This window comes from Mobula birostris, chromosome 24, assembly GCF_030028105.1.
Source record: "Mobula birostris isolate sMobBir1 chromosome 24, sMobBir1.hap1, whole genome shotgun sequence".
Lineage (NCBI taxonomy): Eukaryota > Metazoa > Chordata > Chondrichthyes > Myliobatiformes > Myliobatidae > Mobula > Mobula birostris.
In genome coordinates this window covers 21,333,844-21,360,062 of record NC_092393.1, presented here as the reverse complement: position 1 = coordinate 21,360,062, position 26,219 = coordinate 21,333,844, and the positions used below count along the sequence as shown (strand labels likewise).

At 41.5% G+C, this 26,219-nt stretch overlaps 1 protein-coding gene across 1 annotated transcript in view; it reads right to left on the bottom strand.

Moving 5' to 3' along the window:
• The window catches only part of dnah9 (dynein, axonemal, heavy chain 9), a 586,329-nt gene that overhangs the window by 74,561 nt on the left and 485,549 nt on the right, over window positions 1-26,219 (bottom strand). The window contains exons 63-64 of the mRNA XM_072242702.1: window positions 22,419-22,646; window positions 18,491-18,682 (exon numbers count right to left, since the gene is read on the bottom strand). Of these exons, the coding sequence (XP_072098803.1) occupies window positions 18,491-18,682; window positions 22,419-22,646 (420 nt within the window). The remainder of the gene's footprint in view (window positions 1-18,490; window positions 18,683-22,418; window positions 22,647-26,219) is intronic.

Here is a 26,219-nt window from a genome sequence, read left to right as displayed (position 1 = left end):
GAGAGGGCATAATGCTAAAGTGATTGAAGGAAAGCATGGGGGAGATGTCAACGCTAATTTTTTCTTTACACAGAGAGTGGTGGGTGTGTAGAATGCCCTGCCAGGGTTGGTGGTTGAGAGAGATACATTAAGGACATTTAAGAAACTCTTAGATAGGCACACGAATGATAGGAAAATGGAGGGCTATGTAGGAGGGAAAGGTTAGATTGATCTTAGAGTAGGTTAAAAGGTAGGTAGAATATGTTAGGGCAAAAGGCTTGTCCTGTGATGTAATTTTCTATGTTCATATTAGATATATTGTATATTCTGCTAAAACATTTTCATACCATCGCATTTCCATTTGCCTTTTACTTCGCAGAGCAGCTAGATACTCAATAGACAGGGCCTCTTCATCTTAATGATGGCTTAAATTTGGTAGCAAACTTTCAACCTGAGCACAAGTGATGGGTTTCAGGATCATTGTGGAGAGTCGGGTATAAAAGGTAGGTTGATGCTCTCATATGCTGTCTGACTGAAACTTAATGCTACACCAAGAACAAGGCACCATCTCAGATCTGGGAGAAGCATTTGTGAGAAGAAAAAGGAGTTTTCTCCCAAAGTCTTCACCAATATTTCTACTGAATTTCTTGAGTAATAGAATTGCTTTGCAAATAAAAATACTTACATTTTGAGGTCTTTTCATATCAGGATAATATACTGAACTTTTAGGAACTGAGAAGGCAAACTTTACTCACTATAAGTTGCAATGAATTAAGAGTTAGGCAACCCTTTTAAGTGAACAGGACAGTGAAGCTATGGCAGGTATTGCCAGCGAAATAGGAATTGTATTTTATTATTGCTCAGATATCACTTTAGTTGTCAATCATCTCACTCTTAATGAGAACAAAGCTCCCTCTTGGTTGTAAATGATTACATTCATTGGATGGCTTCGCGTTTGCCTGAACAGAAAAACAATACAATGATTTTATCTTCCACATTAAGATGCCCAGGGCAATAATTCATCAGGAGAAATAATTAAAGACATTAGACTGGGAATTAAATTACAATAAAAAACATTCTATTCAGTAATGATGAATGAATAAAATGGCTGCTTGATTTATAATCAAACTCATCCTACCTTACTTAAGGAAGGGCAGGAAGTGGCTTGAAGTACTTATTGCTCAGCAAAAATTGTTCTGGGCACATTGTCAAAAATTTTTCCACTATCCACACAAAGCCTCAATGGAAGTAAATTTGAATACAATGGAGAAAGCTAAACATGAATTTACATTATTCTTACAACTTAATATCCTCAGAAAAGTAATTTCAATTGCTTCCTGGGGTTAGGTATTATTTTTTCCCAGTTATTTCAGCTTTGATTTGTTGCCATTTTAGCAACTTTATTTTTTATTCAGATGTCTGTTTAAGAATCAAAAGAGATAAAGAGATATTTAAAAATTCACCAACCTATAAAGCGAGGAACTGAACCCTGGTCCCACAAATGGTAACCCTGAGGTAGATAAGGTATTTAGATCAGCATGCAGGTCCTCTGCAGTTTAAGAATGGTCAAACTTGTACAGCCTCTGCACGTATTTGGGGGAGTAATGGGATAGATTTGTCAGCTGATCTGTGCGCAATGGAGGGTGGCCTCTCCAGTTGCTCTGCCCTCCAGTGTTGGATTGGTGGTATTACAGGCTGACCTGCAGGGAACCATTAATTTGCAGGACTTGTTACTCAGGGCCCTGGACTCAAAGTATGTTTTCTTATGTGACTATGTTCATCTTCACCATATTCTTGTTACTATAATACGCATTTATGCTTTTGCACCTTGGCCCCAGAGGAACACCGTCTTGTTCGGCTGTATCCACATATGCTTTGAATGACAATTAAATTTGATTTGATGCAGGGGTGCAAACTTCTATGGCTGGGTGGGAATTCGGTTCACAGCCACATTTTTGACTTGCCAACTATTTAGGCCATGAACAGTATTTTAAAAAGTAAGCCTGCTGTAAGCTGGGCGGACCTGTGTTTCAGATTTCTGTATTTGAGGACCTTTGGTATTTAGTGGACAATTAGAAGATGAGTAGAAACCATAGAAAAACTACAGCACAGAAACAGGCCTTTTGGCCCTTCTTGGCTGTGCCAAACCATTTTCTGCCTAGTCCCACTGACCTGCACACGGACTATATCCCTCCATACACCTCCCATCCATGTATCTGTCCAATTTATTCTTAAATGTTAAAAAAGAACCCACATTTACCACCTCGTTTGGCAGCTCATTCCATACTCCCACCACTCTCTGTGTGAAGAAGCCCCCCCCAATGTTCCCTTTAAACTTTCCCCCCCTCACCCTTAACCCATGTCCTCTGGTTTTTTTCTCCCCTTGCCTCAGTGGAAAAAGCCTGCTTGCATTCACTCTATCTATACCCATCATAATTTTATATACCTCTATCAAATCTCCCCTATTCAATAAAAAATCAAAATCAAATCTGTGCAACTCTGAACAGGCCCCATGTTAAATAAGGGTAGCAAGAACATAATGGAATAGTGTTTCAATGGATACCAAGAAGTTGCTCGTAAGCCTATTGCAAAAATGTTTGAATACCAAAAAAACTTGTACAAAGAATGGCAACCCTGCACTGACATTCAAGAGCTTGAAGAAGTGATTGAAGTTCACAATGATCTTATTCTCTGTTTAGAATCTGAAGGGGAGATCTTAACCAAGGCTGTAGCTTAGAGTGGAGGGGAGAAGGTGTGAATTATTGAATACTGAAACCGGAACAAGAAGGGACAACAGAAAATGTTAAAAGAAAATGGTTAATTGAATTGTGTATCACGTCTTCTCTGAGGCAAGTGCAAGAAATAAAGATGATCATGCATAATTAATCAAACGTCAATTGAAAGAGTGAATTTATATTACAGATAAAAAGATTACAGTCAAAAGAGTTTACACTAAGTATATAAATATACTGGCATCTTTGTTTAGCAGCTATTAATACTTAAATTTGATATCAAAATCATAATTCTTTTCATTGGTAAAAGAAATTCAAGCCATTAGACAAAATTAGTGTTGGTCATGGCTTGGGTAGTGTCATCTTCTGCTTTGAGAGGCCAGAGTTTCAAATCCTACTACAGATTTTGAGACAGAAAGCTAAGCTGATACTCCAATTTAGTACACCGTGGTGCACTGTCACAATTGCTGTCTTTGAGAAAAGGTGCTAAACCAAGTCTTTGTCTTGCTAAACTCCATGTAGACAACATTCACCGCCTTGACTTTATCAACTTACCTGGTAATTTCCTTAAAACAATTCTATAAGATCGGCCAGGTACAATTTACTATGCACAAAGCTATGTTGATTATCCTTAATCAGTTCCTGTCTATCCAAGTATTTTTACATTCGGTTCCTTAGAATATATTCCAATAATTTATAGTAGCTATTACTGAAATCAGGCTCACCAGTCTATAATTTCTTGGCTCATTCTTAGAGCCTTTCTTAAACAATGGAACAACATTAACTATCCTCCAGTCCTTCAGCAACCCACTCATGGCTAAGGACTCTTTCAATATCTTTGCTGGGACCCCTGCAATTTCTGCCCTAGCCTCCCACAGGGTCCAAAAGAAAACCTTGTCAGGCCTTTGGGATTTATCACCCTAATTTGCCTCAAGGCAGCGAACACCTCCTCCTCTGCAGTCTGTATATGGACCATGACCTCATTGCTGCTTTGCCTTATTTCTATTGATTCTGTGTCTGTCTCGCAAGAAAATACAGATGCAAAAAATCCATTTAAGATCACCCCACTTCATTGGGCTTCATGCATAGATGATCACTCTGATCTTCCAGAAGGTCACTTTTGTCCCTTGCTATTCTTTTGCTCTTATTATATCTGTAGAAGCCCATAGGCTTCTGCTTCTCCTTGTCTGCTAGAGAAACCGCATTTCTTTTCGCCTTCTGGACTTCTTTCTTAAGTGTTCTCTCGCATTTCACATATTTCTCAAGTACCCCATTTGCTCCTTCCTGCCTATACCTGCTATGCACTTCCTTCTTTTACTTAACCTGGGCCTCAATATCTCTCGAACACCAATGTTCCCTAAATCTGTTACCCTTGCCTTTCATTTTCACAGGAACATCCAAAATTTCACTTTTGAAAGCCTCCCACTTACCAAGATCGCCTTTTCCAGAAAACAACCTGTCCCAGTTTACAAATGCAAACAAGAGGAATTCGGCAGATGCTGGAAATTCAAGCAACACACATCAAAGTTGCTGGTGAACTCAGCAGGCCAGGCAGCATCTCTAGGAAGAGGTACAGTCGACGTTTCGGGCCGAGACCCTTCGTCAGGACTAACTGAAGGAAGAGATAGTAAGGGATTTGAAAGTGGGAGGGGGAGAGGGAGATCCAAGATGATAGGAGAAGACAGTGATTGGCAAAAGGGATATGAGAGGATCATGGCACAGGAGGTCCAGGGAGAAAGACAAGGGGGTGGCGGGGAAACCCAGAGGATGGGCAAGGGGTATAGTCAGAGGGATAGAGGGAGAAAGAGAGAAAGAATGTGTGTATAAAAATAAGTAACAGATGGGGTACGAGGGGGAGGTGGGGCATTAGCGGAAGTTAGAGAAGTCAATGTTCATGCCATCAGGTTGGAGGCTACCCAGACGGAATATAAGGTGTTGTTCCTCCAACCTGAGTGTGGCTTCATCTATACAGTAGAGGAGGCCATGGATAGACATGTCAGAATGGGAATGGAATGTGGAATTAAAATGTGTAGCCACTGGGAGATCCTGCTTTCTCTGGCGGACAGAGCGTAGGTGTTCAGCAAAACGGTCTCCCAGGCTGCGTCGGGCCTCACCAATATATAGAAGGCCACATCGGGAGCACCAGACACAGTATATCACCCCAGCCGACTCACAGGTGAAGTGTCGCCTCACCTGGAAGGACTGTCTGGGACCCTGAATGGTGGTAAGGGAGGAAGTGTAAGGGCATGTGTAGCACTTGTTCCACTTACAAGGATAAGTGCCAGGAGGGAGATCAGTGGGGAGGGATGGGGGGAACGAATGGACAAGGGAGTCGCATAGGGAGCGATCCCTGCGGAAAGCAGAGGCGGGGGGGGGGAGGGAAAGATGTGCTTAGTGGTGGGATCCCGTTGGAGGTGGCGGAAGTTACGGAGAATAATATGTTGGACTCGGAGGCTGGTGGGGTGGTAGGTGAGGACCAGGGGAACCTTATTCCTAGCGGGGTGGCGGGAGGATGGGGTGAGAGCAGATGTGCGTGAAATGGGGGAGATGCGTTTGAGAGCAGAGTTGATGGTGGAGGAAGGGAGCGCTCTTTCTTTAAAAAAGGACATCTCCCTTGTCCTGGAATGAAAAGCCTCATTCTGAGAGGAGATGCAGCGGAGACGGAGGAATTGCGAGAAGGGGATGGCGTTTTTGCAAGAGACAGGGTGAGAAGAGGAATAGTCCAGATAGCTGTGAAAGTCAGTAGGCTTATAGTAGACATCAGTGGATAAGCTGTCTCCAGAAACAGAGACAGAAAGATCTAGAAAGGGGAGGGAGGTGTCGGAAATGGACCAGGTAAACTTGAGGGCAGGGTGAAAGTTGGAGGCAAAGTTAATAAAGTCAATGAGCTCAGCATGCGTGCAGGAAGCAGCGCCAATGCAGTCATCGATGTAGCGAAGGAAAAGTCGGGGACAGGTACCAGAATAGGTTCGGAACATAGATTGTTCCACAAAGCCAACAAAAAGGCAGGCATAGCTAAGACCCATACGGGTGCCCATAGTTTGGAGGAAGTGGGAGGAGCCAAAGGAGAAATTATTAAGAGTAAGGACTAATTCCACTAGATGGAGCAGACTGGTGGTAGCGGGGAGCTGATTAGGTCTGGAATCCAAAAAGAAGCGGAGAGCTTTGAGAACTTCCTGATGGGGGATGGAAGTATATAGGGACTGGACATCCATGGTGAAAATAAAGCGGTGGGGGTCAGGGAACTTAAAATCGTCGAAAAGTTTAAGAGCATAAAGCTTAAGAATTCCCCCCCCCCCCCTTTCCTTCTCCCTGGGCCTCCTGTCCCATGATCCTCTCATATCCCTTTTGCCAATCACCTGTCCGTCCCTCCCCCTCCTGTCTTCTCCTATCATTTTGGATCTCCCCCTCCCACTTTCAAATCTCTTACTAGCTCTTCCTTCAGTTAGTCCTGACGAACTCTTTCCCATCCAGCCTTTTTGCGGTATGAAGTCCTAGTAAATATGTGGAAAATTAATATCAGCTATTACCACAACTTTATATTTCTGTCTATGATCTCTCTACAAATTTGCTCCTCAAAATCCCGTGGACCACAACGTAGTCTATAATGTATTCTCATTAACATGTTCATTCCTTTCTTATTTCTCAGCTCCACCCATATGGACTCAGTAGACAAGCTCTTCAGTCTGTCCTGTCTGATGTCTTTCTTGACTAGTAATGCCACTCCTCCCACTCTACCATGTCTAAATCAACGGAACCATGGAACATTGAGTTGCTAGTCCTGCCCCTCCTGCAACCAGTCTCACTGATAGTGACAATGTCATAATTCCATATGCTGGTCCATGTCCTAAGATCATCCGCCTTTCATACAATTCTCAGTGTATTGAAATATACACAACTCGAAACATTTGTCCCACTATGCTCAGTTTTTCAATTCCTGACTTTGTATGTAGGCTTAACAACATATTTCCCTCAACCACTCCACTGTCTGCTATGATGCTCTGGTTCCCATCCTCCTGCAGTAATAGCAAACTTTCCTGCAAGGATATTAGTCTCCTTCCAGTTCAGATGCAAATTATCCCTTCTGTACAAGCCCCACCTTCCCTGGAAGTCTGAAAACATTCCCCTTGCACCATCTCCTTACCCACATGTACAACTGTATAATCTTTCTAATTCTGGCCTCACTAGCACATGGTACAGGCCGTAATCTTGCGATCACAGCCCTGAAAGTCCTGTCCTTTAACTTTGCATCATCACCCTTCATACCCATATGATTGGTACCGATATGGACCGTGACCTCTGGCTACAACTGTGGCACTCTTGAATCAACATACCACCCAGGGATCTGGTTCTCAACAACAGAACCTCCCTTCTGTTCCCCTAACCAATGAATCGCCCATCATTGCAGCTCACCTCTTCTCCCCCTTCCCTTCTGAGCAACAGAGCCAAACTCAGTGCCAGAGACCTGACCGCTGTGTCTTCCCTCTGCTAGGCCATTGCCCCCCAATGGTATCTAAAGCAGTATACCTGTTTTTTTGTGTGGGGAATGGCCACAGAGTGCTCTGCACTGACTGCCTATCCCGTTTCCCACTCCTGATGGTCACTCACGTGTAACTACTGCTCTGCGTGTCCTGTCGATCAACCCCTCAGCTTCCTTAATGAAGCTTTCTTCAGCTCCAGTTCCAATTCCTTAACACAGTCTGTAATAAGCTGCAGCTGAATGCACTTCTTGTAGGTCTAGTGGTCGGGTGCAATGGAGGTCAAGGTCTCCCTACCTTTCTACATCCTGCAAGAGGGGCATTCCACCATCTTCCCCGGCCTCCGCTTGATTGATTGGAAAGTTAAGAGACATGGGAAACTGGAAGGAATGATCACAACCAGCCATGATCATAGTGGCACAGGTTCCAGGTGTCATTTGGATTCATCTTATCTTCTATGCCCTTATGGTCAGTGGCCTAGCCAATTTTTTCCTTTGATTGGTCCAGGTTTTGCAGATAACTGGCACCAGTTCCATGCAGAACTGCCAGCATTTCTCCTCATGAGTGGTAACATTCAGAAACAACATTATTTCATAATTTTGGAATACCTGAAGACTACATTTAATTTCAACTACCACAGGAGTCACAATAAAATACTAACCACAATAAAATATTAATGATCCATTACATGTATTTAGTATATCTTATAGATGCAAAACCATCTTAACATATTGGTGCCTTTGAGCTACAGTCCAGAGCTCAAAAGCTCATTTCAATCAGCAATGTTCCCTGACCAGATAATTAAATTCTGTATGTCCTTGGGCTCTGCTCATTTGTAGCAGTTAGACTTTGTGCCTTTAAAGGCCAGGCTAGCTTAAACACAGTTTCACCTGAGTAGCACAATAATGCATGACACATTGCAAGGTATAATTCTCCTGTCATCTTAATACAGAAGTAGCATTTGATATACTTTGAAGGATACATTCAAAGATCCTCTAAAGCAGAGGAAGAGAGAGGGAGAGAGAGGGGGGAGAGAGGGAGAGAGGGAGAGAGGGAGAGGGAGAAGGAGAGGGAGAGAGGGAGAGGGAGAGAGGGAGAGGGAGAGAGGGAGGGGGAGGGAGAGGGGGAAGGAGAGGGGGAGGGAGGGGGGAGGGAGGGGGGAGGGAGGGGGAGGGAGGGGGGAGGGAGGGGGGGGGAGGGAGAGGGGGAGGGAGGGGGAGTAAGAGGGAGAGAAACTTTTTAAACAGCGTTTTTAAGAACATAATTTTAAGGTTAAGATGTCAATGATGACATTTTATGAAACTCTTCAATGAAATTACTGCTAGACATCCATCATGATCCAGGTAATTGCTCCAACATACGTTGCAGCAGAAGTTTCTGATGTTCAATGATATGCAGGATGTCTTTCTGAAACTGTGATAATTACAACATATCTTCCCTTGACACAAGCTGGCAGTTGGTGTGTTCACTTGTGCAGTTTATTGTGACTGAGCTTTCCTTATCAGCATACGGTTACTATTTTCAAAGCTCCTTTTGAATTTTTATCAAGCTGAAGCAACAAAGATTTCTTGCAGCAATGTTGGAGGTGTAATAAAAATGAAGGTAGCTGCAACCTTAGGAAGGGTATTAGGTTTTCTTTGCAGGTGACTTGTCATGTTAATGTGGGAACATGCCTCAGTTTTTAAAAGTAAAAGGCAGCATAACTTGTAGATACCGTCTTGTGAATTTAAAAGAAAAGTCTTATAGTTGTTGGACTAATACCATGAGCAACATAACGTGTAGGCATATATCAATGAATTTAATCTAGTCAGTTGTTCAGCAGTACCAACCAGGATATGACCATTTCATCTTTTAAAATTAGTTTGCAGGATATGCATGACATGGGCAAAGAATTATTTATTGCTGTTTTGTAACTGTCCTAGAGATGATGTTGACGTCTTCTCGAGCTGCTGAAATTTGACATGACTGAATGGAACTCCGGATCATTTCAGATGGTCATTAATCACATTGCTATGAATCCAAGATGCAGTGGGATTCACATCCAGCCAGGTATGAAAAGCACATTTCCCTCCCAGAATGGTTTTCTGATGGTCTTCAGAATGGAACTCTACCCCATTCTTCCTGACTGTCACTGATTACCCTCTGTCAAATCCTCTGATGTGTAGCAGCAGGCTATTTCTTTCATCTGTTCATGGTATGTGAACTTGAATGTCCCTGAGGTGAGGAAACAGCTACGGGTCAATAGCTGATGGGTCACAACGGTAAGGGCCACAGATTTCCTTCCCTGAATAATATTAATTTATCAGATGGGTTTTTATGACAGTCCAGCGGTTTCATTGTTATTGTTACCATGACCAGCCTTTTGCTTTAAATTCCACATTTATTTCACTCATTGATTTTAAATTCTCCAGCTGTCACGCTGCTGTTAAACTCATATCTCTTGATCAATGGTTTAAACTCCAGAAGCCAATTTAGTCATTTGATCACTGTACTGCCATATCCATGAATTGAACATATCTAGAAGAAATTCCAATACACTTTTTCAGGACAACTGAGACAATAAATGTCAAATTTGGTGACATAAAAATATTGAAAATTATTCTTTTGATGATGAAGAAGCAAAACTAGATTTGAATTTGGACCTGTGGTGTTAGTGTTACAAAAATAAATTGTGGAGAGAAATAGTTAAGAGTTTTGATATACTCTGCAGTATTTTCAGACCACTTTTCAAATAAACTGACTAAATTGGCACAGAAGATTAAGGAATTTCCAGTTAGAAGGATACCCTGCGCAAACCACGGTCTTGTGATCAGTTTAGGATCAAATCCTGCCTAAACTCGGGTGTCATGGTTACAGCTTGGGGCATTCCAGAATTCGGAGTTCAATTCCGGTACTGTCTGTAAGGAGTCTACACTTCCTCCCAGTGGACTGTATGGGTTTTCTTTGTGTGCTGGGCTTCCACCAACAATCAAAGATATACTGGGTGGGTTAATGGGTTCATTGTAAATTGTTCTGTAATTCAATCAGGTTTGTCCGGTGTTACTAGGGCAATGTGGCTCGAAAAGGGTCAGAAAAGCCTCTACTCTGCATTGTATCACTAAATAAACAATACATAGAAACTGACCACACTTCCAGAATGAATTAAGTCTCTTGGTAAATGAATTTCTGCTAATTACACCATTAAAGATGCTTTTTAAATTAATCTTTCCTTCCATATGCCAGAATCTTTATAGGCATTAATTAGAAATTTGTAAATATTGTCAGCGTGTTTAAATTACAAAGAAGACTTCATACATTTAAAAAATCAAATGTTTTTGTACAGTATCAACTTCCAAAATCAATTTTAATCATTTACAATTGGGTTAACACATTGATAGTGGAATAGAGTCTTATGAAAATGATTATCTTGGTGATAAATTTACTTTTTGTAGTGTGGATAAAGCCCTTCCTAAATATAAGAAATACTCTGAAAATATTTACATACTAAATGCACAATTGCACGAATTTAATGAAAATTATGTGATTGATGATATGCAAATAAGTCGATGCAGAAAATAGAATTCGAAAGAACTGCTGTAGCTGGCAATCTGAAATAAAGAGGTAATTTTAACCCGCAGCATTCTGAAATAAAGATCAAATTCTCCAACTAGGGGTAATTCATTTTTTTGTCCATATCAGAATTGCTTATTCCTGCTGTAAATCAGCTACCTATGATTTCTGCTCAGTTTTCCTCTCTCTAATAGCACAGGTCAACTGCCAAGCATGTTGGACAGCCCTACTATTACCAGCACACGACACAGAGAAAGCAGAATGGTCACTTTCTTGATATCCCATGAAGCTCTTTGATCTGGTCTCAACCTACTTCAGATTTTCTCATTATCTTTTCCATCTTTCCTGCCATCCTCTCTGTGAATTAGTTACCGTTTTTCTCTTTCCCAATTCCATTGGCGGGTGTCTGACCCAAAATGCTAACTCCCTTAACTCGCTCTGAGGATATGATTGTGTAAATATCAGTGGACAAAATGCAGAGAAGATCCACAAGGATGTTGCCCGAGAGGGAGTGTTTTATTTATGAGAAGACACTGGAGAGACCTGGCCTATTTACTCTGGAAAAGGGAAGGTTAAGAGATGCTTGAATGAGATATATGAAATTGTGATGAATGTGATCAGAGTAGACTGCAGTTAAATTTCCCCTGTATTACAGGCAGGTAAAACCAGCGGATATAGATTTAGGATAAGGGAAAGAGATTTAGCAGGAATCTGAGGAGAAAATTGTTTTCACCCAGACATTGCTGACTAAGTGGAATACACTGCCTTACAGAACAGAGAAGCAGTCACTGGCAATATGTAAGAAGTGTCTGGAAGAGCATTTAAATCCCTCAGCATTGAAGGCTACAGGTCAAATGGTGGAAGTCAGGATTAATATGGACGGATTCATCTTGGCTGGCATGGTGATGGTAAGTCGAATGGCCTGTTTCTCTGCTGTATTACCATGATTCCGTAATTCCTGGATGCAACATGCTGATGCAGCTATAAAAGAGGCATGACAGCGGCTGTATTTCATTCTTATTGGTCAACAAAAATACTCAAAAACTTCTACAAATGTACCGTGGAGAGCATTCTGACTGGCTGCATCACTGTCTAGCATGGGGTTCTGCTGCACAGGATTAAAGAAAGTTTCAGAAACTTGTGAGTACCAGTCTCCATAGTATCTAAAACATCTACAAAGAGAGATGCCTTAGGAAGGAGGCACAAATCATTAAGGATCCCACCATCCAAGACATGCACAGTTCCCATTGTTACTATTGGGAAGGAGGTACAAAAGCCTGAAGACATACACTCAACAATTCAGAAACAACATCTTCCCTTCCGGCGTCCGATTTCTATATGGCCACTGAACCCATGAACTACCTCACTACTTTTTTTTATATTTCTGGGTTTTATTTTTGCGCTACTTATTTTAATTTAACTATTTAATAGACATACAGTGCCTGTAAAAAGTATTCAACCCCCACCCCCGGGGAAGCTTTCATGTATTATTGTTTTACAGCATTCAATCACAGTGGATTTAATTTAGCTTTTTTTGACATTGATCAAGAGAAAAAGGCTCTTGCTTGTGAAAATGAAAACAGATTTCTACAAGGAGATCCAAATTACTTACAAATATAAAACACAAAATAATCGATGGCATAAGTATTCACCTCCGTTGGTACAACACACCAAATCATCAGTGGTGCAGCCATTTGGTTTTTGAAGTCACACAATTAGTCCAAGGTGCAATCAAGGTGTTTTGATTGATAAAAATACACCTGTATCTGGAAGGTCCAACTGCTGGTGAGTCAGTATCCTGGCAAAAACTACACCATGAAGTCAAAAGAACACTCCAAGCAACTCCATGAAAAGGTTATTGAAAAGCACATGTCAGGAGATGGATACAAGGAAACTTCCAAGTCACTGAATATCCCCTGGAGTACAGTTAGGTCAATCATCAAGAAATGGGAGGAATATGGCACAGCTGTAAATCTGCCTACAGCAGACCATTCTCAAAAACTGAATGACCTTGCAAGAAGAGGGCTAGTGAGGGATACCACCAAAAGACCTATGACAACTGGTGGCCGAGTGGCTGAGATGGGAGACTGTGCATACAACAACTCGTGCCCAAGTGCTTCACTAGTCACAGCTTTATGGGAAGAGTGGCAAAGAGAAAGCTAATGTTGAAAAAAAGTCACATGAAATCTCAGCTAGAGTTTGCCAGAAGGCATGTGGGAGGTCCAGAAACCAGTTGGAAGAAGGTTCTATGGTTCGATTAAACCAAAATTGAGCACTTTGGCCCTCAGACTAAACACTATGTTTAGCGTAAGCCAAACACCGCACATTATCAAAAACAAACCATCCCTACCATGAAGCATGGTGGCGGCTGCATTATGCTGTGGCGATGCTTCACTGCGGCAGGACCTGAAAGGCTTGTGAGGGTAGAGGGTAAAATGAATTCAGCCAAATAAAGGGAAATCCTGGAGGAAAACCTGATGCAGTTTGCAAGAAAAATGTAACTTGGGAGAAGAGTTGTTTTTCAGCAAGACTATAACCTCAAGCATAAAGCCAAAGCTACACAGGAATGGCTTAAAAACAACAAAATTAATATCCTGCAGTGGCCAAGTCAGAGTCCAGACCTCAATCCAACTGAGAATTTGTGGCTGGACTTGAAAAGAGTTGTTCTCTCACGATCCCCATAAAATCTGACAGAGCTCGAGCAGTTGTGTACAGAAGAATGAGGAAAAACTGCAGTGTTCAGATGTGCAAAGCTGATAGAGACCTATCCACACAGACTCAAGGCTGTAATTGTTGCCAAAGGTGTGTCTACTAAATACTGATTTGAAGGGGGCAAGTAATTATGCAATCAATTATTTTGCGTTTAATAACTGCAATAAATTTAGACAAATTTGTGGACATTTGTTTACACTTTAACACGAAAGAGTGTTTTCTGTTGATCAGTGTTTAAAAAAAAGCCAAAATAAACCCACTGTGATTCAGTGTTGTAAAACAATAAAACATGAAAACTTCTGGGGGTGGGGGGGGGGCGAATACTTTTTTTTATAGGCACTGTATATATACTTACTGTATTCAGTTTTTCCCCTCTATAGTTATTTATCATATATTTCATGTACTGCTGCCATATTCTTAACAAAATTTAATGACATATGCTGGTGATATTAAACCTGATTCTGATTCTTTTCACAGTTGCTGCCTTAGCTGTTGAGTGTTTTCAGCATTCCCAGTTTTTAACATAGAAACATAGAAAACCTACAGCACAATACAGGCCCTTCAGCCCACAAAGTTGTGCCGAACATGTCCTTACCTTGGAAATTACTAGACTTCCCCATAGCCCTCTATTTTTCTAAGCTCCATGTACCTTAGAAAGTCCCTTAGAAAACCCTATCATATCCGCCTCCACCACCGTTGCCAGCAACCCATTCTACGCACTCAAAACTCTCTGAGTAAATAACTTATTCCTGACATCTCCTCTGTACTTACTCCCCCAGCACCTTAAACCTGTGTCCTTTTGTGGCAACCATTTCAGCCCTGGGAAAAAGCCTCTGACTATCCACACAATCAATGCCTCTCATCATGTTATACACCTCTATCAGGTCACCTTTCATCCTCCGTCGCTCCAAGGAGAAAAGGCTGAGTTCACTCAACCTGTTTTCATCAGGCAACATCCTTGTAAATCTCCTCTGTACCCTTTCAATGGCTTCCATATCCTTCCTGTAGTGAGGCGGCCAGAACTGAGCAAAGTACTCCAAGTGGGGTCTGACCAGGGTCCTATATAGCTGCAACATTACCTCTCAGCTCCTAAATTCAATACCACAATTAATGAAGGCCAATACACCGCATGCATTCTTAACCAGAGTCAACCTGCACAGCTGCTTTGAGCGTCCTGTGGACTCGGACCCCAAGATCCCTCTGATCCTCCGCACTGCCAAGAGTCTTACCATTAATACCATATTCTGCCATCATATTTGACCTACTAAAATGAACCACTTCACACTTATCTGGGTTGAACTCCATCTGCCACTTCTCAGCCCAGTTTTTCATCCTATCAATGTCCCGCTGTAAACTCTAACAGCCCTCCACACTATCCACAACACCCCTAACCTTTCTGTCATCAGCAAACTTACAAACCCATCCCACCACTTCTTCATCCAGGTCATTTATAAAAATCACAAAGAGTAAGGGTCCCAGAACAGATCCCTGAGGCACACCACTGGTCACCGACCTTCATGCAGAATATCACCTGTCTACAACCACACTTTGCCTTCTGTGGGCAAGCCAGTTCTGGATCCACAAAGCAATGTCCCCTTGGATCCCATGCCTCTTTAGTTTCTCAATAAGCCTTGCATGGAGTACCTTATCAAATGCCTTGTTGAAATCCATATATATTACATCTATTGCTCTTCCTTCATCAATGTGTTTAGTCACATGCTCAAAAATTCAATCAGGCTCGTAAGGCATGACCTGCCCTTGACGAAGCCATGCTGACTATTCCTAATTATATTATACCTCTCCAAATGTTCATAAATCCTGCCTCTCAGGACCTTCTCCATCAACTTACCAACCACTGAGGTAAGACTGACTGGTCTATAATTTCTTGGGCTATTTCTACTCCCTTTCTTGAATAATGGAACAACATCCACAACCCTCCAATCCTCCGGAACCTCTCCTGTACCCATTGATGATTCAAAGATCATCGCCAGACGCTCAGCAATCTCCTCCCTCACCTCTCGCAGTAGCCTGGGGTACATCTCATCCGGTCCTGGCGACTCATCCAACTTGATGCTTTCCAAAAGCTCCAGTACATCCTCTTTCTTAATATCTACATGCTCAAGTTTTTCAGTCTGCTGCAAGTCTGCACTACAATCACCAAGATCCTTTTCCATAGTGAATACTGAAGTAAAGTATTCATTAAGTACCCCTGCTATTTCCTCCAGTTCCATACACACTTTCCCACTGTCACACTTGATAGGTCCTATTCCTTCACGTCCTATCCTCTTGCTCTTCACATACTTGTAGAATGCCTTGGAGCTTTCCTTAATTCTGCCCGTCAAGGCCTTCTCATGCCCCCTTCTGGCTCTCCTAAGTTCCTTTTTAAGCTCCTTCCTGTTAGCCTTATAATCTTCTAGATCTCTAACATTACCTAACTCTCTGAACCTTTTGTAAGCTTTTCTTTTCTTCTTGACTAGATTTATTACAGCCTTTGTATGCCACGGTTCCTGTACCCTACCATAACTTCCCTGCCTCATTAGAACGTACCCATGCAGAACTCCACACAAGTATCCCCTGAACATTTGCCACATTTCTTCTGTAAGAACATCTGTTCCCAATTTAAGCTTCCAATTTCCTGCCTGATAGCCTCATAATTCGCCTGCTCCAATTAAATGCTTTTCTAACTTGTCTGTTCCAATCTCTCTCCAATGCTACTGTAAAGGAGATAGAATTATGATCACTATCTCCAAAATGCTCTCCCACTGTCAGATCTGACACCTGACCAGGTTCATTTCCCAATACCAAATCAAGTACAGTCTCTCCTCTTGTAGGCTTATCTACATATTGTGTCAAGAAACCTTCCTGAACACACCTGACAAACTCCACCCCATCGAAACCCCTTGCTCCAGGGAGATGCCAATCGATATTTGGGAAATTAAAATCTCCCATCACGACAACTCTGTTATTATTACATCTTTCCAGGATCTATTTCCCTACCTGCTCCTCAATATCCCTGTTACTATTGGGCAGCCTATAAAAACACCTACCAGAGTTATTGACCCCTTCCTGTTCCTAACTTCTACCCACAGAGACTCCGTAGACAATCCCTCCATGACGTCCACCTTTTCTGCAGCCATGACACTATTTCTGATCAACAGTGCCACACCTCCACCTCTTCTTCCACCCTCCCTGTCCTTTCTGAAACATCGAAAACCCGGCACTTGAATTAACCATTCCTGTCCCTGAACCATCCAGTCTCTGTAAAGGCTAGCACATCATAACTCCAAGTACTGATCCATGTTCTAAGCTCATCCGCTTTGTTCACAATACTCCTTGTGTTAAAATAGTCACATCTCAAACCGTCCATCTGAGCACGTCCATTCTCTATCACCTGCCTATCCTCCCTCACACACTGTCTCCAAGCTTTCTCTATTTGTGAGCCAATCTGCTCTTCCCCAGCCGCTTCAGTTCGGTTCCCACCCTGCAACAACTCTAGTTTGAACTCTCCCCAGTAGCCTTAGCAAACCTCCCCACCAGGATATTGGTTCCCCTGGAATTCAAGTGCAACCCGCCCTTTTTGTACAAGTCACACCTGCCCCAAAAGAGGTCCCAATGATCCAGGAACCTGAATCCCTACCCCCTGCTCCAATCCCTCAGCCACACATTTATCATCTACCTCATTCTATTCCTATACCCACTGTTGCGTGGCACATGCAGTAATCCCAAGATATCTACCTTTGCAGTCCTGCTACTCAACTTCCTTCCTAACTTCCTAAAGAATTTTTTCAGGACTTCTTTCCTTTTCCTACTTATGTCATTGGTACCAATATGTACCACAACCTCTGGCTGTTCTCCCTCCCACTACAGAATATCTTGGACGCGATCTGAAACATCCCGGACCCTGGCACCTGGGAGGCAAACTACCATCCGTGTTTCTTTCCTGTGTCCACAGAATCACCTGTCTGACCCCCTAACTATAGAGTCCACTATCACTGCTGCCTTCCTCTTTCCTTCCCTACCCTTCTGAGCCACAGGGCCAGACTCTGTACCAGAGGCATGGCCATTGTTGCTTCCCCCAGGTAGGCTGTCTCCCCCAGCAGTACTCAAACAGGAGTACTTATTGTCAAGGGTTACAGCCACAGGGGTACTCTCTAGTACCTAACTCTTCCCCTTCCCTCTCCTGACTGTTACCCACTTGTCTGTCTCCTGTGCCCCCGGTGTGACCACCTGCCAATAACTCCTCTCTATCACCTTCTCACTCTCCCTGACCAGACGAAGGTCATCAAGCTGCATCTCCAGTTCCCTAACTCAGTCCCTTAGGAGCTGGAGCTCAACACACTGGGTAGAGATATGGTCGTCCGGGAGGCTGGGAGAAACCGGCCTCACACACATACTACTTTCTTTCTGCAATTAACACAGGTAGACCTACCTCGCCTCGTTACCACCTAAGCCCATTGAGCCAAAGCCCTATCACTTTGCTACCTCTCACTCTGCTGCCCACTGGATGTGGCAGTCTTCTTCTTAAACTTTTCCCGCTCTACTGGCTGGCGTCACGTGACTGCACAGTCTTGCCTCTCTTTTACTCTCTTTTTACTCAAACTTCTGAACCACCCTTTTGCCTTAATCAAGGTAGAAATCTAAACTCTAAGCAGTTGAGTAAATTGTTTTAATAGATTGTTTTCAATATTATGCAAATGTCTATCGAATATTTGGTGATGCAATAAATTACGTGTCAATGGCATGGAATCATATAAAATTCAGCACACGTGTGCAGAGAAAAGTTACATAATGCAACATTTCTATCCTCTGAATCATCCTTCATGAACAACCCCAATGTCACCCCCAAAAAATGTGTTTGACTGAGATCAGTACTGAATTATGGAAAACTTCTCCATATTTTGGCAGCTGAAATTACAATGCAGACAGCAGACAAAGGTTTTTATCCCATTAAACTAGGTGGCTTGCTATTTAAATTTTACATGCTCATGCATCAATCCATGACATAACCCACTTCCCTCATATCATGCATCCATGTTTTACCTTTGCATTTGCCTCCAGGTAGTTGTACAGAACATTAACTGAGATGGTGAGATCTCCGGTGTTGAATGGATAAGATCGGTTCCAACCCTGAGGTCCAAATTTACGCCTCTCTGCTACAACTGCATGAAAGTAGCAAAGAGCAAAGAGAATGCTCTTGAATTCATTCTCTCGTGCACACATTTCCAATGTGTCCTAGGATGAAGAGTGGAAACATGCACAGGCTTGCATTATTTTCAAATAATGATAATTTTCTAAGGAGATTTTATTTTACTGTACACAGAAAATCAATGTAAGCTGCTTTAATAAATGCATGACTACATTACAATTTACTGCAGACAAGGAGATTTGCTACAAAGTCCTATTATACAAATTTTCTAAATATCTTTACACTTAGCAAGAACTAACCATGTCAGATGGATACTTAGCAAAAGGAGCTTTCTTGGATTTTAGCAAAACATTGAACTTGCTCTTGATAAAGTGCAAAACATAACCTATGACATGAGATAGATTGAAATAAATTTTTTTAAAAGGACTTGTTAGAGACTCCCTTCTTTTTGAAGAAAACTTCTGTAATTTGTATGATGCCTATTAGTAATCAAACATCTGCAAAATTTCCCATCATTTGAATGTACCCGACATTTAAAACTGGCCTATTACTACTCACCGATAACATTTATTAGATTTCAGCAAAGTGGAACAATCTTTCATCAGCCAAAGTTGTTGTAATCATTAAATTAAAATTTGACTTTTGTTCTCACTGGAACTATTAAAGTTTTTATTTACGTGAGCTTCCTAGGGCAGACATGTCTTCAAATAAGAACTTAGTTTATCAGATGGAGATTGGTTCAAATGGAAAGATGGTAGCCTAATTTATGGGGAAGTCTGTTCTCTACTGACAAAAAACAATGAGTCTTGTACCAATCTGAACTTCCCTGTGGCTGAGCTGAAAGTACTTTATAGTGCAATTATGCTTTAACCAGAACAAGAACTTGCTACACTCAGTAGTTATTCTGTCCAGGGTAAGCATAGGGGCTTTCTTTCCTTCCAGACAGCAGTAAAAGCAAATGAAAATACTTCTCCAGTTCACGTCCGGTGGCCTAAAGCATAAAATGCACAAGTGTATCCAGGATCATATTTGGTTCTGATTCCTCTTAAAAGTTTAAATATTCTTGAAATCCAAGTTAGATCTCAGCCATAAAATCGTGATATTTAGTATGGGCACAAGTAGATATTGGACCACTGGCAAGTGATGTTGGAGAGATAGTAATGGGGGACAAGGAAATGGTGAATAAGTATTTTGCATCACTCTTCACTGTAGAAGACACTAGTAGTATGGCAGAAATTCGAGCGTGTCAAGGGCAGAAGTGAGCACAGCTGCTATTATTAGGAACATGATACTTTGGAAACTAAAAGATTGGATGGTAGATAAGTTATGTGGACCTGATGGACTACATCCCAGTGTTCTAAAAGACGTGGCTGAAGAGATTGTGGAGGCATTAGTAATGTTCTTCCAAGAATCAATAGACTAGCATGGTTCTAGAGGACTGGAAAGTTGCAAATGTCACTCCACTCTTCAAGAAGAGAGGGAGGCAAAAGATAGGAAACTAAAGGCCAGTTAGCCTGACCTCAGTAGTTGGGAGGATGTTGGAGTCAATTGTTAAGGATGTGCTTTCAGAGTACTTAGAGGCACATGACAAAGTCAGCATGGTTTCGTTAAGGGAAAATCTTGCCGGACAAACTTGTTGGAATTCTTTGAAGAAATAAGAAGCAAGATAGACAAAGCAGAATCAGTGGATGCTGTGAACTAGGATTTTCAGAAGGCCTTTGACAACGTGTCGCACATAAAGGCTTATAAACAAGACCTTAGGGTGTTATAGGAAAGATACCAGCATGGATAGAGTATTGGCTGACTGGCAGGAGGCAAAGTGTGGGACTAAAAGGATCCATTTTGGATTGGCTGCCAGTGACTAGTGGTGTTCTGCGGGGGTGTGTGTTGGGACCATTTATTTGTACATTGTATGTCAATGATTTGGAAGTTGGAATTGATGGCTTGTGGCCAAGTTTGCAGATGATATGAAGATTGGTGGAGAGGCAGGTACTGTTGAGAAAGCCAAGGGGCTGCAGATGGACTGAGACAGATTAGGAGAATAGGCAAAGTGGTGGCAGATGCAATAAAGTGTCAGGAAGTACATGGTCATGCACTTTATTAGAAGGAGTAAAAGTATAGACTATTTTCTAAATCAAGTGAGAATTAGGCCTCAAACCACTGTCTTGCCTGCTGCTGCAGTCCACTGGAGGTGGTGTAGCATAGAGTCCGTTCTCGGTTGGAAGCTGGCCTGTCCTGTCAGTGCTGCCCTCCAGTGTTCAGTTGGTGGAATGACAAGCTGGATTGCCAGGAGCTGTACCATTAGTTCATGTCAGTCAGGGACTTAGACAACACATGGGATTTCTTGTATAACAATCTGTTTTTTTCTTTCTTTCTCACTATTTTGAATGTATGTAATGACCTTGGCCCCAGAGGAATGCTTTCATTTTACTGTATCCATATGTGGTTTGAATGATAAGTAAACTTGATTTGATCTGAGTGAAAATTCAAAAATCTGAGATGCAAAGGGATTTGGGAGTCCTCGTGCAGGATTCCCTAAAGATTAATGTGCTGGTTGAATTAGTGGTGAGGAAGGAGAATGCAATGTTTGCATTCACATCAGGAGGATTGGAATATAAAAGCAAGGATGTAATGCTGAGGCTGCATAAGGCACTGGTGAGGCCTTGCTTGGAGTATTGTGATCAGTTTTGGGCTCTTATTTAAGAAAGGCTGTGCTGATATTGGAGAGGGTTCAGAGGCGGTTCACAAGAATGATTCCAGGAATGAAAGGGTTATCATAGGAGCAGAGATGAAATTTAGAAGAAATTGAAACCCATCAAATGTTGATAGGCCTAGATAGGGCGGATGTGAAGAGGATGTTTCCTTTGATGGGGGGGAGTCTATGATCAGAGGACACCGCCTCAAGATTGAGGGACATCCATTTAGAACAGAAATGAGGAGGAATTTCTTTAGCTGCAGGGTGGGGAGTCTGTGGAATTTGTGGCCACAGGGGCCTCTGAAGGCCAGGTCACTCTGTGCATTTAAGGTGGACATTGATAGGTTCTTGATTAGTCAGGACATGAAAGGATTTGGGGAGAAGGCAGAAGAATGGGGTTGTGAAGGAAATGGATCAGCCATGATGAAATGGCAGAGTAGATTCAATGGGCCAAATGGCCTAATTCTGCTCCTATGTCTTATGGTCTGTACAGTTGTGAAATCATAGACAGTACTGGCTGGCATCTCAGGGATGCTGGAGAGAAAACTGGAAGGACAAATATTGAGTTCAAAAACAACAAGATTATAAAACAAAAGTGTAAATTTTATCCATAAATGTTATTTTCAGTGTTGCACAAGGGCAAATGGTATTTATTCATGAAAGTAAAGGAAATCAAGTCAGAAAATTGAAGCAAATGATAGATTCTCATCTCAGCGTAGATGAATGTAATGGCCCAGTGGAATATGCACACACCAACTCAGCATACTGATACAGTGAAACAATTACATGGAGGCACAAAGTACTGAAAAACAGTAGCTATGTTCTCTCAGATACAACACAATGTTTCATGAGCGTGCTCTGAAAGGAGCAAAGTACTTGAACATGCACACTGTAGTGTTCTCAACTGTTGACCATATTAATACCTTGCAGTGCTTGGTATGTTAGATCAGCTATCTGGAGCAGAGTGTCAAAGGACATTCCAATTATGTCTATTCCGTGATATATAAAGGATTACATAGAGGTCAGAAGCATCAAACAATATTACTTTTGACATTTTAAATTAAGCTGAAATTTTCAGTATTCTTATGAGAGGATAGTGGATTTGCTGCATCCATGCCATAAATTACCTGACTGAAGTTGTCCAAAGCCTTGTGCAAGTTAGCATGCATTCCTGTTGGGGGCTCGTTGGTGATTTTGATTGAGTTCTCCAAGATACCTTGAGGGATAATGTGGCCATCAGGTGAGGGGGCGGGCTCAGCACTAATAAAGACACGGAAGTTTTCATGGCTGTTCTCACTGTGTTGCTCCATTTTCTTCTCCAGGCTGTTGAGCCACTTTGCAACTAGATGGATATTCTGCAAGGGAAAATCATTGAAGCAGCCAATGTCAATTGAAAGCTCACATTTACATAGTCTCTAACAGTTAATTAAAATAAAGCCACCAGGAAAATAGGGGTTATGGCATACCACAAGCTCATCTGGTAATTATTTAATAATTCAAAGATTCAAAGTATATTTATTATTACAGTTGCAAGCAGTGCAAAACCCTGAAATTTGTTTTCCTCCACAGACAGTTACAAAACAAGCAAGAACGATGGAACCAACCTGTTCAAAGGAAAACATCAAACTCCCCAGAAAAAATGTCTGTTTCCACCTGAACCAGCCTTCTGTTCTCTACATTTGTCCTTATATGATTATTCGCTCTGTATTTACTTATCATGTATATGTTTCTGAAATGCTTTGTCTCAACATGTTTCCCTCGAACCAATTCCATTTGTCACTTATGGCCCAAAACATTAATATCATCCTGAGACTCCTGCTTTCTTTCCGCCAACCATATTGTCAAGTTTCTGTACTGTCCATAAACTTTCTAATATATATTTCTTTGCTTGCCTGAATAATTGGTATGAAACAAAAGTCAAGTGACCACATGCAAACCACTTCAAGTCATAACTATTATCTGTTGCTTTATGACACTGAGCCAATTTCAGGACTATGTTGTCCATTTCTGTTGAATCCTATGAACTTTTACTTTGTGAGAGTTTGTCAAAAGTTTTTCAACACCTATGCAAACTTTATCATAGCTGATTGTTGTTGATAAAACAGTACCTTCCTAAATAATAACTTACATCTTCACTTAAAGTTCTTTCCCAGCAATCTGCCTAATATTGATTTTGGTCTTACTGACTTGTAATTACTTATTTTATAAATTCTCCCCCTCTCCACCCTTTTAAACAAAGGTGGAATGTTGCAAGTTTCCTAATCTTCTAGTCAGGAAGGATTGGAAAATGATGGTTGAAATCACTACTCTTTCCACCCTTACTTCTTGTTGCCGACTAAGAGACATTTCATTCAAATTTGGTAATTACTTTCATAAATGCTGAATTTCTCATTGAGCTTCATCATGCTCGACATAGCCTGCATCTAATCCTATGGAACACAGCATTCATAGTATCTACTGCACTGGAGACTTCTGCTCCTGGACCATTCTGTGTGGCAGAGCAACTACAATGGGTGACCAAGTCTCACGCAACAGAACAAGAAGCTTTCCTTGTGTCTCCAGCATAGTTCTTAGCCTTTGATAGCTCATCTGTATCTAATCTATTTTTCAGAGGCATTTAAAATCTGTATGAATGGATTTAAACAGTTAAAATTATTTTAAATAATAATTGAAATAGAAACATTAAATGTATTTAAAGTATATTATAATAAACTAATTGAAGCATAAATATGAAATGAGGCAAAGCAATATAAATAAATTATCTGCTGAATGAAAGTCAGAGACGACTTTTAAATAAATTGTGTCATTACTTATACATCAGCCATGCTGTTATAAAGCAGAGAGACCATATATGGAGTGCATCTCATCCTTCAGCACAGGGCAGTCCAGAACCATCAACGGAATCAGCATTGAATCTAGTAGTGCACTGGCACCTGGCCTCTGATGCATTTCAAACTTCCATATTACAGCTTACAAACGTAAAAGTTAAAGACACACTGAACAAACGAGGGTAGACATGCAATGGTTCTCTATGGCATTGCTACCACATGGGAAATCAATCTGCAAATCTCAAAGCCTGAAGTTCAGTTCCTCATCTAGGTACCTCATACATTGTCATTGATGATAACGAAGATTAATCAAAAGTCCAAATTGAAGCCTGCAGTTCAATTGGAAGGCCAGAAATTGAGGACCAATGGCTGGAGATCTGAGCTAGCAAATCTCTGGGAGCCCACTGGGGAAGTTAAAGGCCCAATATCTGTGAATCCACTGATCTACTGCAGGCTGGAGGCTGGAGGCTGAAGAAGATGGCCTGTCTTGAGGGTTAGAGGACTATTTATTAAAAATAACCACTCCCCTTTGTAAGTTTTCATGGTTTATTGTTTTACACCAATGAATCACAGTGGATTTAATTTGGCTTTTTTGGCACTGATCAACAGGAAGAGACTCTTTCGTGTCAAAGTGAAAACAAATCTCTGCAAAGTGATCTAAATTAATTACAAGTATAAAACACAAAATAATTGATTGCATAAATATTTACCAACCCCCCCGCCTTTAATATGATATATCAAATCATCACTGGTGCAGCCAATTTGTTTCAGAAGTCACATATTTAGGTAAATAGACATCTGCTTTTTGGAGACCTGTGTGCAGTCAAGGTGTTTCAGTTGACTGTAGTAAAACTACACCCGTATCTGGAAAGTCCACCTGCTGCCGAGACAGTATCCTGGCAAAAACTACACCATGAAGACAAAAGAACACTCGAAGCAACTCTGCAAAAAGATTATTGAAAAGCACAACTCAGGAGATGGATACAAGAACATTTCTAAGTTATTGAATATCCTTTAGGGTATCGTAAAGTCAATCATCAAGAAATGGAAAGAACATGGCACAGCTGTAAATCTGCCTTCATCCTCAAACACTGAGTGACCATGCAAGAAGGGGACTATGAAGAAGGCCACCAAGAGACCTATGACAACTGGAGGAGTTACAAGCTTCAGTGGCTGAGATGGGAAAGACTTTGTGTACAACAACTGATGCCCGGGTGCTTCACCAGTCACAGCTTTATGGGAGAGTGGCAAAGAAAAAGCCACTGTTGAAAAACAAACTTACATGAAATCTCAGCTGGAGTTTGCCAGAAGGTATGTGGGAGACTTTGAAGTCAGCTGGAAGAAGGTTTCTCGTCTGATGAAATCCAACTTGAGCATTTTGGCAATCAGACTAAACGTTATGTTTGGCGTAAGCTGAACACTGCACATCATTAAAAATACACCATCGCTACCGTGTAGCATGGTAGTGGCTGCAATATGCTGTGGGGATGCTTCACTGCAGCAGGTCCTGGAAGGCTTGTGAAGATAGAGGGTTAAATAAATGCAGCAAAATACAGGGAAATCCTGAGGGAGGAAAACCTGATGCAGTCTGTAAGAGAACTGCGACTTGGGAGAAGATCTGTTTTTCTGCAAGACCCCAAGCATAAAGCCAAAGCTACACAGGAATGGCTTAAAACAACAAAGTTAATGTCCTGGAATGGCCAAGTCAAAGTTCAGACCACAATCCAATTGAGAACTTGCGGATGGACTTGAAGAGGGCTGTTCACTCACAATCCCCATGTAACCTGACAGAGCTTGAACAGTTTTGTAAAAAATGGGGAAAAATTGGTGTTTTAGAAGTGCAAAGCTAATAGAGACCTAACCACACAGACACAAGGCTATAAATGTTGCCAAAGGAGCATCTACAAAATACTGACTTGAAGGGGGTGAATACTTATCCAATAAATTATTTTGTGTTCTATATTTGTAATTAATTTGGATCACTTTGTAGAGATAAGTTTTTACTTTCACACTTTGAATCTCAATTGATATTTCCAATATTTTTATATACTCTTACCAGTAGGTGGTAAGAGTGGGCTCCCTCACCACCACCCCTCTGAC